We start from the raw sequence: 14,246 nt of genomic DNA on the forward strand, positions 1-14,246 counted from the left end.
TCTTCTTCTTCTTCTTCTTCTTCTTCTTCTTCTTCTTCTTCTTCAGTTGAGTGCAAAGCAAGAAATGTAAACTCTACTCAAATTTATGATCTGCCACTGGGACAAGCTTTGCAAGATTATTTATTAATTAGCATTTATTCATTTGTTTTACTTGTCAAGGTAATATTTGTATGGTAAAACCCTGTAAAATAAACTGATGAAAAACATTGAAGGCTACAAGTAAGGTACTGTGGGCACTAACCCCACTCCGCTCTGCAGGACCTGCTGCGCCGGGACATGCTTTACTACAAGGGCCAAATAGACATGGATGACATGGAAGTGCTGGACGTGGACGACGGGAAGGACAAGGACTTCAATGTGAGCGTGAAGAACGCCTTCAAGCTGCGCAGCGTGCTCTGTGACGAGGTCCACCTGCTCTGTGCCAAGAAGCCAGAACACAAGCAGCGCTGGCTCCTCGCCTTCGACGACGAGAGGAGACAAGTGCAGCACGACAGGGAGACAGGTGAGCTTTTACCTTTTCACAAAGAGCACTTTTAATACCCAGTCTAGAAAAGTATTGAATTGGGGACATAATAAGAGCCTATGTCAGTAGTACTCAGTTCTGTGTTCACTTTTACAACATTTTTCTATAATTTAGCCTTTCGTGAACTTTATCAGACATTGCTGAGAGCAGTTTGTTAACATAGCCCAGAAGGTTGGCAGCATCCATACATTTGGAATACTGCTTGTCACTATGGCAGCCTATTATTAAAAATAAGAAAGCATTTTTTTGGCAAGGATATATTTAGGTTTGAGCAGCAATTGAATAATGCAGCTGGCACCTTAGACTCTGCTGTTCAAAAGCTACATTTGGCAGCTTTCCATTGTGCATCTATTATCAAAATAAAACTATGTATGCCTGTCACAAAGACGGCCAGAGTGGGTGGCGTCAGACCAGAAACAGGAACACAAACGACAGAGAGATGGGGTTTTGGTGAGGCTGAACGCGTGATCGCGTTCAGCATTTAATAAACAGAACAGAAAATAAAAGGTTGGAACAGACAAAAACACTGGACACGGCACTTGCGCCAAAATAAAGAGACAAACAAAAACGAACACACACTAACAAACAGGGACGAACAGACACGGTGAGTAAAGCAGTATTTACGTTCTTTCTTTCTTTCACTTTTTAGTTTCTCCTCTCTCTCCCGTTCTCCACTCACCGAACACCAACCCTCACTGAGTGAAAATGTGCATCTATATATACACTGTTGTGCTGGGATTCAATTACTAATTAATTATTCACTTGAATCCCAGCACGTGAATTAATTCTGTGCAACCCCGTGCTCACATATTACATTTAACCAGCACGTGAAGTGATTTGTGCTCTCCTCGTGCCTAAATACAAATCTACACTTTAAATACACGTGAAACACAGACCCGTTTATATCCCGTGTACCAATCTATACACCAACATTAATACACGCAACATACACACAAATGCACACAGGGACGGGGCACATTGCCACATATACCCCCCCTTGTGCGCAGCACACATGGCCTCAACGGCCACCTCCCCCCTTAAATACCCAGCAGTCCAGGCCAAAGTCTCGGGCTGGGAAGGGAGGCTTCAGTGGGCCCATGGCTGGAAATGCTGTCAGCTCCCCTGCCGGTAGTGGCACGGCTGACAGCATGCTGGTCCCGTCCTGCAGCGAAAAAGCTGCGGGGGCAGGTGGTCCCCCGACCTCCCCCTTCTTCGTAGCCGGCAGCTCCCTCCTGTGGGGCTCCAGCCACAAGAACTCCTGCAGCGAAACTGCTGCTGGGGAAAGTGGTCTCCAGACCTCGTCCCCCTTCTTCGTGGCCGGCAGCTCCCCTTTCTGGGGCTCCGGCCACCGTACTCCCTGTGGAGGTACGGGCAGCAGAGGCAGCTCCTGCTCCTCTGCTCCGGGCGGTGGCGGAAGCAGAGGCAGCTCCAGCTCCTCTGCTCCTGGTGGTGGTGGAGGCAGAGGCAGCTCCAGCTCCTCTGCTCCTGGCGGTGGTGGAGGCAGAGGCAGCTCCAGCTCCTCTGCTCCTGGCGGTGGTGGAGGCAGAGGCAGAGGCAGCTCCTGCTCCTCTGCTCCTTGCGGTGGTGGTGGCGGAGGCAGAGGCAGCTCCTGCTCCTCTGCTCCTTGCGGTGGTGGTGGCGGAGGCAGAGGCAGCTCCTGCTCCTCTGCTCCTGGAGGTGGTGGAGGCAGAGGCAGCTCCAGCTCCTCTGCTCCTGGCGGTGCTGGCTCCCTCTGCTGTGGCGGCTGGGCATGTGCACGCCGTGCTGCCTTCAGCAGCATAGCGAGAGGCTGCTGGGGGACACCAGCATCCTGCCCTTCTCCCCCCCAAAAATTTTCAGGGGGTTGAGCCTGTAACCCCTCCCCTTCCGGCTCTTGGGGCTGAACCAGCAGGCATTTCCCCTCTGCTGGTGGCTTGGGTCCCAGAGCTGTGGAAGCCCCGACTTGCCTCCCTTTGGGCTGTGGACGCACCGACTCCTCCCTTTTGGGCTGTGGACGCACCGACTCCTCCCTTTTGGGCTGTGGACGCACCGACTCCTCCCTTTTGGGCTGTGGACGCACCGACTCCTCCCTTTTGGGCTGTGGACGCACCGACTCCCCCCTCTTGGGCTGTGGACGTTCGGGCTCCCCCCACTCAGGCGTAGGACGTTCGGGCTCCTCCCACTCAGGCGTAGGACGTTCGGGCTCCTCCCACTCAGGCGTAGGACGTTCGGGCTCCTCCCACTCAGGCGTAGGACGTTCGGGCTCCTCCCACTCAGGCGTAGGACGTTCGGGCTCCTTCCGCTTGGGCTGTGGACGCTCAGGCTCCTCCCGTTTGGGCTGTGGACGCTCAGGCTCCTCCCATTTGGGCTGTGGACGCTCAGGCTCCTCCCATTTGGGCTGTGGACGCTCAGGCTCCTCCCATTTGGGCTGTGGACGCTCAGGCTCCTCCCGCTCGGGCTGTGGACGCTCAGGCTCCTCCCGCTCGGGCTGTGGAGGCAAAACCAGCAGGCATTCACCCTCTGCTGGTGGAGATGGGGACAGCAGGTACTCACCCTCTGCTGGTGGAGATGGGGACAGCAGGTACTCCTCTGCTGGTGGTCCTGCTACCTGGGCTGCTGTTCCATTTATGGTTGCCTCCAGGTAGCTGAGGACAAACTCCACACCTTCCTCCAAGCTGTTTGGGGTGTGTTCCTCCTGATATGCCTCCCATCTCTCACAGTCCATCATCCACAGAGCCCGGACGACCATGGGCAGAGACTGGGCCTCCAGCCCAGCATTCTCCAGGAACCAGCCCCGCAGTTTGATGGCGTCTTCTGCCATTGCCTCTTTTTTTTTTTTTTTTTTTTTTTTTTCTAAACAAAACCCCTCCTGGTCTGACGCTTGGAGGCGCGGCTATCCCACGATGACACCACGTGTCACAAAGACGGCCAGAGTGGGTGGCGTCAGACCAGAAAAGGAATACACAGAGAGATGTGGTTTGGTATAAGCTGGGCGCGTGATCGCGCTCAGCATTTAATAAACAGAAAATAAAAGGTTTGAAACACAAAAACACTGGACACGGCACTTGCGCCAAAATAAAGAGACAAACAAAAACGAACACACACTAACAAACAGGGACGAACAGACACGGTGAGTAAAGCAGTATTTACGTTCTTTCTTTCTTTCACTTTTTAGTTTCTCCTCTCTCTCCCGTTCTCCACTCACCGAACACCAACCCTCACTGAGTGAAAATGTGCATCTATATATACTGTTGTGCTGGGATTCAATTACTAATTAATTATTCACTTGAATCCCAGCACGTGAATTAATTCTGTGCAACCCCGTGCTCACATATTACATTTAACCAGCACGTGAAGTGATTTGTGCTCTCCTCGTGCCTAAATACAAATCTACACTTTAAATACACGTGAAACACAGACCCGTTTATATCCCGTGTACCAATCTATACACCAACATTAATACACGCAACATACACACAAATGCACACAGGGACGGGGCACATTGCCACAATGCCTCAACTAACATTTTAAATGCAATTTCTTGTTTATTTGGCTTTACAGTCGCAACATTTGGCAGCTGTCCATTTAAATCCGAATTATTACGCCCTTATCAGTTTGGAACTGAATTTGTGTAAATTGAAAATGGTCAACTGGATTCATACTACATTAACTGGCAAAACAAACAAATTATTTAGAATCTAAGAATTTAAAAGGTGCAGGGAGGTCATTTGGGAGCTCTATGTTTAAATGCCAGGTTAACCCTATACCACTTCTCTGAAACTACTGCATTAAATAATACAGTGCTACTCAACCTAACATATAAATATATTTGTAAGAAATATGCCTCACAAATACTGTAGACCTTTATTACACCAGAGCTTCATATAGGAACTTTTTTTTCCCTTGAGCCAGTTCTTCACACACACTCAGGCACTTCTCCATATGCAATCAATCAATCTTTATTTTATATAGTGCCTTTCATAGTTTACCACCATCAGAAAGCGCTTTACAAGATACAATAAAAAACAATGCATAATACATAAGTACAGTAAAAAAAAAAAGCATAATACATTAAATACAGTGAAAAACAATGCATAATACATTAAATACAAGGCTAGGATGTGAAAATTCTACAACATTGTGGATGCATATGTTGTCTAGAATCATGAGTATAAGGTACAGTTAAAAAAAAAAGTTAGAAGTAGCAAAGACATAACAGCTAATAACAGATATCAGGCTTAAAGAGCATGCGAAGCAAGAGAGAACAAGTGGGTCTTGAGAGTTGATTTAAAGCATGCGACAGTGGGAGCACCACTCACCAAAGCTGGGAGAGAGTTCCAGAAACAGCACTTAGTTAACCTTAAGCAACTGCCTTTGCTTCCGCACCCAAGCAGCAAATTTTATGTTTGGCAAATTGGGTTATACAATTGCATGTACATTAAATGCAGAAGTAAGACTGAGCATCACAGTAAATAATGACTTTACATCCACTTTTTTAGTACACAGATTGACGTATGCTATAGTGTGCACTTCCATTCGCTATATACAGTAGGTCTCAAATGTGCAGTTTTGAAAGAAACACATGCTATTGTAAACCATTTTAATTTTAACAAATGATATCTGGTGCTACATTAGTACTACATTACTACATTAGGTTAAAGAAAGCTCTGTTTTGCCAGCTATGCTTTCCGGTAGTGTTACACTTCCTTGGTCATTTCACTGGGAGAGTTAAATTATCCCCACCCCTCCACTCCTGTCCTTAAACACCAGCAGTATCCCCAATTGACTGACATGGTTAACAAGCTTTAAACCCGGATACACGGCTGAGATGAAATGACCTAGGAAGTGAAGCAGTAACAGACATCCTGAGAGTAAAGGCATGCCAACTTTCTGTAATCCAGTCTAGTGCCAGATATGTTTAAAATTACTAAACATGTGTTTCTGTCAAAACAGCACATTTTAAAATTACTGTGAATTACTAGTAAACATTTGCAATGTACCTAAATGCTGAAATGTATATTAGTGAAAGGGTATTAGTGTCAATGCACCGGTCCAATTAAAAAGATGTATTCCTACACTTCCATAGTCGGCATTTTTATGTGCACAGTGGGTCTTGATTGTCTATATTGATTTAGATGCGGCATCATCACTGACAGCTATTCATTTTGAAAATAAGAGATTGGCTTGGCTTTTGAAGAACTGCGCTTTCCACGTTCAGTTCACTTTTAAGCGTTGGTTTGGCAGGGATCAGATGTCTGTGGACATATATGATTCTCAATGCTGTACAAAAAAAAAAAAATCTTTAGGGTATCATTATAGTACCACGGTGTAACCTTTCCCTGGACACTTTGACTGATGTAATTCCTTAGTACCACATTACCAGTGTATACTGATCCATACCCTTGTTATACCTCTGGGATGTTAAAATATGAAAGTATTACAACCATGGTGTCATTCTGCCAATTGTTCATATGATTATAGCTGCCCTTGTGCTACCATTACCCCTTAGTCCAAAACCATTGCATTGCTGCTGAAGATGAGATTGATTTGTCTAGAATAGCATGTCCATATAGTATACTGTGCAAGAAATACTGTGCAGCACAGGACAGTGCTATTGTGGGTGACACCTGTTACAGGATCAGCTGATATGTAAATAATATATCGCATTCAAGACCACAGATCCACTTTGTCATTGTGAAAGCTAGTGTATTTAATATTCATTGGATGCTATTAACTGATAAAATAACAACCAGCAATCCCTCTTCTCACCAGGCATTGGTGTTGTGACCTATTCCCTCATGGAATTTACTATCGCAGCTTAATCCAGCTGCTCTAAGATTATAATGTATTATTTTCCTAGCTCGAGAAACCATATGAGATAGCACCACAGCCATACAAGTATTAGAACTCTGCAGTTATAAATCTCACACTGATAATTTCTTTCACTTTTCATTTGCCTCGTTGTTAGCTAAAGCATCCTACTGAATGAAAAGTGAAAGAGCTTTCTGTTGTATTTCTACTCAATTCAATTATTTCTCCATGGTTTGTGTTGAATTACTGTAAAGACTTTGTGTGGTGTGTTATAAGCTTAGAAAGTTTAAAATGTCCTGCTTAAGTGATCATAATGGGCCAGATTTTCCACTGTAGGCATTTAATTAATTTACTATGGAAATAGCAATTTGCCTAAAATGTGCCCATTGGGGAAAATATGGGCCACTGATGTTAAAGTCATTTTTTCCAGGTTGTCTCCTGGAATCCCAAAGAAGTTTTCAGAAAATGAATTAGAATAATATCTCTTTAATACCCACCCAAAGTGTAATGAAGTAACAAGTTTTATACAAATACAAAGCTTGTTGCTTTTAAGTTGGTCTCAGTTAGGCTGCCTCTCACATAAATGTTTGACACATTGTTTGCTGTTTGCTCGAAGGTTTTGCCATAACGGAGGTCCAAAAGAAACAGGCCATGCAGAATGCATGCAAGACCCACCCAGCAGGAAAGCCTAAAGGTAGGTGTGCTGCTCAAAACAAACATATTGAAGAGAGAATGAATGGGGCATTAATGTATTAACATTTTCCCTCTAAAGGTTTTCAAATCCATCTTTGGTTACAAGTGAAATATTTCTCTATCTATCTCAACGGGCAGTCCTCTGGGCATGCCTGAGGCACAAACTCTAATGGCCACTGCTTGTGTTATTCCTGCTCATTCTCCACTGCTGCCACTGCTTCACAAGAACCAAGACTCATGGTGGTGGTGTTTTACAGTGTGCCACATTGTTCATTATATACATTACCGCTACAGTCTTTTTAGCAATGGGAGACACCCTCAAATACACCCATAATTACGCCAAGAACTATTGTTTTATTTTTTTCGTAATTAGGATGTTTTACATGATAGTTATTGATGTAATTGAAAACTAAACTGTTAAGAATTGAAATATGTATAAGTATGTCAAACTGTCACACTGTTTGGGGAGCCATAATTACCATCTCCATTTCAGAATTCTCCTATTTATGCACATATTTTCTGTCCCTCTTTTCCCCTTCTGTACCTCTTGTACGTATGTCTGTCTGTTGGTCTATCTGCCCCTCCTCCCCACACACACACTTGTGTCACAAAGACATCCAGCACTTGCTTGCCAGTGGCTCCTCTCTCTCCCAGTCCTCCTCCTGCATTCACGAGTCTGCGTCCCCCAAGCCCAAGCCCCCTACATCCCCCGCTGCCCTCCCCAAGACCCCCCGGATGACCCAAACACGGTTGCTGCTGCAGAAGGGGGTCTGTGTGACCCCCGGGGCCCTGCGCAGAGCCATGTCCTGGATGTCCTCTCAAGGAAAAGACCTCTTTCATTAGAGCCGGGTAAAGTTGCATGTGTGAACATCCCAGATGCTGGCCTAACCAAATGATACGTGTCAGCGCTTTGAAATTACTTACCTATGTTTGTCCCATTGGTTACCAGCTCAGTGTATTTTAATAAAGTATGTTTTGGTTTATTGATTGTCCGTATATAAGTTTCCCATAATAAAGAATAATGAAAGCATAGTAAAGCATAGGTAATAATTGTATAGGCCAGAGAGATATGGTAAAGCATACTAAGAAATATGGCTTTTAAAGGGGCAAAAACTGCTATCAACAATAAAAACTGCAATAAATGCAGAAAGACTAAAGGTAGATGTTTTTGTGTAGCCAACTGAAGAAATATCCAAATGAAAATAAATAAATAAATAAATACATTGAATTTAGCCACAGAAAGAGGTTTAACACCCTGGCACATGCAATGGGTTTAAATAAATTTGGATTGAAATGATGACGTGTTTTATAACCCTGTTTGAATTGTGGTTTTTGCTATTGTCTCATGTCTTGTTTTAACAAGTATAATGTCTAAGTGGCTGTTAACACTAGTGTCAGCTCGTCAAAGACTTTTAGAAATTATGAAAAATATCACAGGTATAGGCAGGTAATGAGACTGAACGCCATTGGATTACTGCCCAGTCACACAATGATATGTAGGGAAGATTGTTATACATTTTACGCTATAGATTTTACTTATTCAAGTTGATTTATTTTTTCTGTAATGTCTACCTCACCTTAACCTTAAAGCTAAGTGCTCAATGTCCTGTGCTTATTTTTTATGGTAAATTACATAAAGCCATCAATGTTGGACACAAACATTAAGGGTAAGGACAAGAAATGGCATCTGACACTATAGGGGAACAGGTGTCAGCATGCAATCTTGTAACACCCTGTTTTGTATTATTTTTCTGGGTTCCAGCTGTCACCAGGCCTTATTACGACTTCCTTCTGCGCCAGAAGCACTCGACCCTGCCAGCCGCCCTCCCCCAGCAGCAGGTCTTCATGCTGGCTGAGCCCAAGCGCAAGCCCTCCAACTTCTGGCAAAACATTGGGAGACTGACACCCTTTAAGAAATGAAAGGGAGGGAGGTCCGTGCCTGTGCCTGTATTGAAGCCCCACCACCCCCCTTTTAATTGTATTGGTCCTCGAGAAAGCACTTTATAGGTTGGTTACAATCAGACTGAGCACTTGCTCCCAGACAGTATTCCCATAATGGAGGAGGTCATGTTACTACAACTACTACTACTACTGTGCTTGCTTCGGCAGCACACATACTAAAATTTGGTTCGATACAGAGAAGGTTAGCATGGTCCCCGCGCAGGGTTGACGCACAACTCGTGAAATTACTACTACCACTACTACTACTACTACTACTACTACTACTACTGCGTTCTATTTATTCTGAAGAACTTGACTGAAGAAAGAACTGGTTTTCAGTGTTTTTGTTTTGTTTGTTTTTAATGAATGCCAACTGTTAGCAGTGCCAGATAGCTTGTTGGCTGTGCATAGCATATTAGCTCTGGAGAGAAAACGGCTCTGTGTAATACTGAGACATTGGGTTTTATTATGTATTTCTTTGGAGAGAACACAGTCACACATTTTCTTCTTCATTATCTGGCATTCTTGCATGCATGGATTTATAAGAGTTCATTCTGGAATTGTCTGTAGAGTATTCTATAGATTGACATCATGGGCCCTCTCATAATAAATAGAAGAAAAGAAGAAAAAACAAAAACAGCGAGAAGAACTGCATTTCGAATAATTGTGTGTGTGTGTGTGTGTGTATATATATATATATATATATATATATATATATGGGGGCTTTTTTTACTATACAATAGGAGGTGAAATGGATCTTTCAGTGTTAAAGTACTGTACATTTATAAATTGAATCTGCCAATTAAAAGAAAAGATCCAAAGAGTATATTTAGGACATGATCTATTTTACGGTTTAACAAAAAACATGTGCCTAAACTGTATTACAAAAAATACAGAAACCGTTTGGTTTTATTTATGCCACTTTGTTTAAACTAGACCAAACTAGCTCAAGTAGTCACTCGTCATCTCTACAGATATTTGGAATCCATATCTTCTTCTGATTATGTGTCTTATCACTTCTCTGACCACCTCTTCTCAATATCATTTTTGGTGGTTATTTTCATTTTTCAGAGGCAAAAGGATTATAAGGCTGCCTGAGGGTGTCATTGTACAGTATATCTTCTTTCAGTTTTTTTAACAAAACACAACTTCAGCATAAACCCCAAAACAATTTTATATGAATTGTTGTCTTGTTCGATTTTCACTTTGAGAAGTCTGAAGCTACAACACCATAGAGCAGCCCGATCGTCCACCATGCTGGTCTGCACAAGAGGCGCAAGCGGTGTGATAGGTGACTCTCCACTGATTGTATCATCAGATGGAAAAAAAAAAAAAAAAAATCACATATATCATAGTCCTGTTATACAGCTAATAAAAATGTAGAACACATAATAGCTTTTCAGAATACTTATTTCAGTAAAGGTAAATGAATCGTGCACACCAGCTATAGCCAGTTCCCTGGAAATGGACTGCCAGATGTTCTCCCTCATTGCCGTCTCTTTCTGTGTCCTTTAGTTTACAGCTGCAGGTATTTTGATACTGCAAAAATGATCTTTTCTTCTGCCATTGTTTACGGAAGGGAAAGGAAGCTGTTCCTCATTGGTCAGTTCCCTAGCTGGCGCGTGACAAAATTGCAAAAACAGACACCACTTTTATTTTTTTCATGCTTTGGTGTCGCTTCAGTGTCGCCCATCACATCGCAGGCAGCGTGAGTGGTTCGTATAAAAAATACATGTTTTATTTTTTTGTCATGGCATGGTGGTATGACACATTTGCTTGTCGCATCGCATCCGGTGTGTAGAGGCCTTTAAACTTTAATAAATGTAAGTAGCCAATCAGAAAAGCTGTGATAGTCACCTTTGTAAATTACTGCAATATGTATTTGTGTAAAAGACTTTGTCTATAGCATGTAATTATATATGGAAAATAAATATTGAATATGAAATTGATTGGCCTACACCGTACACTAAGGCTACATTTGGCCTGTATATTTTTTACAATGGTTGTGGAAAAATTCTAAACGTTTACTGTTGAAGCTCTGAATATTTCTAGTCCGCAGCGAGAGTATCCTTACAATTGAAGCTTTAATTAAAGACATGCTGTGTGTTCAAAAAGAAAATTCTGAAAAGCACACCCTATCTAGAACAGAGAGAGCTAGAGGACTGTCAAACCTGTGGCCCAACATAGAGGAGAGATGCTGATATGATATTAAGAACATAACAAATGATAAAAGAAAGCATGGAACACTACCAAAGCTAATTAAGGGAAGGAGAACGGATTTCTAAAGCTATATGATGGGAAGGAGGGAGATTATTTATTTCACATTTTCATACTGTAAGTTAGCTTTTATAATTGCGGCCCTGTTGTTCCCTACTGGAGTCTTACAGCTTGGGATTGTGAAGCACATAGCCGTAAATATCATGAAATGTGATGCATTCCGTACATATAGCTGCAAACTGGGTTGGATTGTCAAAGCAGAGACTAGATGGTACGTGCAGTTGTGGAGCTGCATTGATTTACTTGACATCACATTAAAATAAAAAAATAAAAATAAAAAAAAAACATTAATAGGCCATTCTGGGCAGCAAGGAAGAGGAGCTCCAGTTTTTACACTACAGTCTAGACTCATGACCTGAAGCATTATATACTGTATAATAAATCCCCTTTGGTGAGTAATGCACCTTAAGGGTTTTAATCCCGTTACTGCAGAAATCCTTCAAAATAGCCCGAATCTGCTTTTACTTTAAGATTTTTGCACAGCTGGGTAATGCCAGCTAAATACAAAATCCTTACTGATCAATCCTTTGTTCACAGCAAGATCTACCAGTTTTTAAATATACTGTACTGCCCTCTACTGGAAGAAAAACACCCACTCCATTAATTTTGAATTCAGAGCGATAAGAATGGAATTTATACTAAACTGCTACAGTACATGTGCCAACATATGCTGGATTTCTAGCAGTACTTGGGATAAAATAAATTAATTTGTTCAAACTGTTGTGTATGTGGGCTGTTCCATTCTAGGGCACAAATTGGGTAATCTGCCAAGCCTGTAGAAAATCAAAGAGATTACGACACTGTACCTAACAGGTGGTATACTGCATTTGGTGCCAAAGAATGTAACAATGTATATGCAGATGTTTATACACATACTGGGCTGTATATACATAATTACAAAGTAAGATATTATTGGGGGCATACATTAATTTAAAACTAATTTTAACAATATTCTAAAATCTCCTCTAAACTCAACTCCAAATTCAGAAAAGATGTGTCTGTAATATTTGTCCTGTGTTGCCATTATCTATCAGTTTAATTCCATTACCCTATAGTATATGCTATTGTCTTACAGATGGCTTGTCATTTTGCTGAAGAATGGCACATTTTGATAAGACACACACTTACTATATCGGTCAGTAAAGCAAGATCATGCTAGATGACCAAGGCTGGGGCAATGGTGTCAATTCTATGCAACAGGAACCCTGGAAAATGGCCATGTTGTCACTAAAAATGACTCACTGGCCGACATCACATTAAAATGTTTTGTCGTCCGCTGGTAATATGACGTTACTGAAGTTCACACAGGTTATTCTCAAAAATGTCATGTTCTGAATTCTGAAACTGGGTTAATATCATGTAACTGGTTTCCTGCGTACAACGTTCAGTAACATTTCTGTTTTTATGAATATATGCAAAAGGGAACCTATTGTACAAATACCATTGCTCAACTTATAACTGAACATGAGATGAGGAGATCCTTTTGGTGGAATATTCCATGTGTTATTTAATACGACCCTAATATTAAACTGTGTGACATACCAAGCTGCCTGAAACAAATGTTGTCATCAAACTGGTTGGTAACTGAGTCTACTCTTAGTTTTGTATCTGGTGGTCAGTAGCGCCTTAGAGAGTAATATATCGTGACTAAGACAATAGCTATTATTTGTGGACAAGACATTATAATAAAACACTTTGGAATGCTGCAGTAATTCAACAGCGAACCTGCATAGCTTACGCATGAAAGCATTTGAACTTAATTTGGGCTTGAATTAAATACATACAAAAAAAGGATAGCTCTGCTGGAAATATATAGACAATTACCTGCCTATAGCATTGGTGTAACTTTGATTGTGTTCAAGCCTTACAGTAGTCACAAAATGTGTGTGAAAATGCTAGTGCTAGTGTTTTTCTAAAATAACCTAGTCTTATTACTTGGTGGTAATATCTAATTTAAACAAGTAAAAAGATTAAAATGCAATTTATTTGCCTACTTAGACTTTCTCATGTAACATATTCAGAAACAAGTAATGTTACTAATGCATTTTGCATAAATGATTTAGAAAACTAAGATCCAGACATGTAATATTTCTGTATATATATATATTTTCTGAAACAGTTTAGCTCTAATTTTGTGGGAGAATGCCAGTGACAATGCTTCCTGCACTGTTTTATATTTCAGCGTGAGCTAGGCACTTGTGATATGTAAGTGTAGTTTGTTTAAAAACAATAATTCTACAGATTTCAGTGTTTGTATATTATATCTTTGTATGTGATGGTTGTTTACATACTGTATGCACTCAAACCATGGGAAATAAAACAGTTTCAATGGATTTCATCTCCATAGTCTGGTGTGTTATAATGTTGCACTACAGAAGATCCTACATTGCTCCTCTAACATGGTCTGCAGAATTTAAAGTGAAGAAAACACTGCAAAAATCTCCTAGAAGACAATTTACAGGTAAACAAAGAGACTAAAGAAATGAGTGAATACACAAACACATTTCCTTTTTTACATTCCAGTTATATAACTTTTTTTTTTTTTTTTTTTTTTTTTTACTGTAGAATTTAAAGTGACAACTTCTGTCATGGGGAGTAAATTAGAATTCCTAGCTCAAGTTTCTTGTTGGATTATTATTCATAACAGCAACTAGTTTCTTATGGAAGCAAAGGCTGGATTAGTTTGGAGCTGTGAAATCAGGAAGGGCATAATTTTACTTGGACTGGAATGTAACGTGCCCTGGACTGTGTTAAAACCTGAAGAACGGAGAATCCTTGAACATTAAATCCAACTGAACTGGTTATGCAAGTCATTTATTCAAAATAAGCAAAAGCAAGATTATTAATCAGTTTATTTTTGGGGGTTGTTAGGCCTATTCTAATCAAGCCAATCAGTCAATCAATTCTGCTTCTTTCAAAGTTCTGCCCTTTTTTTTCTTTTTTTTTTCTTAATACTGAACTATGCTTTTTGCCACTCTATTCTTGCATCCACAGTCAGTTATTAAAAATGCAGAGTTTGTAT

General features: G+C 41.3%; 1 protein-coding gene and 1 non-coding gene across 16 annotated transcripts in view; both read left to right on the forward strand.

Annotated features, from left to right (window-relative positions):
- The window catches only part of LOC117423322 (rho guanine nucleotide exchange factor 4-like), a 165,505-nt gene extending 151,948 nt beyond the window's left edge, over positions 1–13,557 (forward strand). For 14 of the 15 annotated variants that reach the window (XM_058990110.1, XM_058990114.1, XM_034928633.2 and 11 more), the window contains 4 exons: positions 259–502; positions 6,930–7,007; positions 7,620–7,855; positions 8,769–8,900. In XM_058990110.1, coding sequence (XP_058846093.1) covers positions 259–502; positions 6,930–7,007; positions 7,620–7,849 — 552 coding nt within the window. In that variant the 3' untranslated portion in view covers positions 7,850–7,855; positions 8,769–8,900. Of the gene's footprint in view, positions 1–258; positions 503–6,929; positions 7,008–7,619; positions 7,856–8,768 lie in introns of all 15 variants that reach the window. The other variant, XM_034038875.3, reaches the window with a different exon arrangement.
- Positions 9,100–9,206, forward strand: LOC117423805 (U6 spliceosomal RNA). Its single transcript, XR_004547838.3, has one exon. It is a non-coding gene; the product is annotated as a U6 spliceosomal RNA (small nuclear RNA).
- Positions 13,558–14,246: the final 689 nt, after the last annotated feature.

The sequence above is a fragment of the Acipenser ruthenus genome, chromosome 17 (assembly GCF_902713425.1).
Source record: "Acipenser ruthenus chromosome 17, fAciRut3.2 maternal haplotype, whole genome shotgun sequence".
Classification (NCBI taxonomy): domain Eukaryota; kingdom Metazoa; phylum Chordata; class Actinopteri; order Acipenseriformes; family Acipenseridae; genus Acipenser; species Acipenser ruthenus.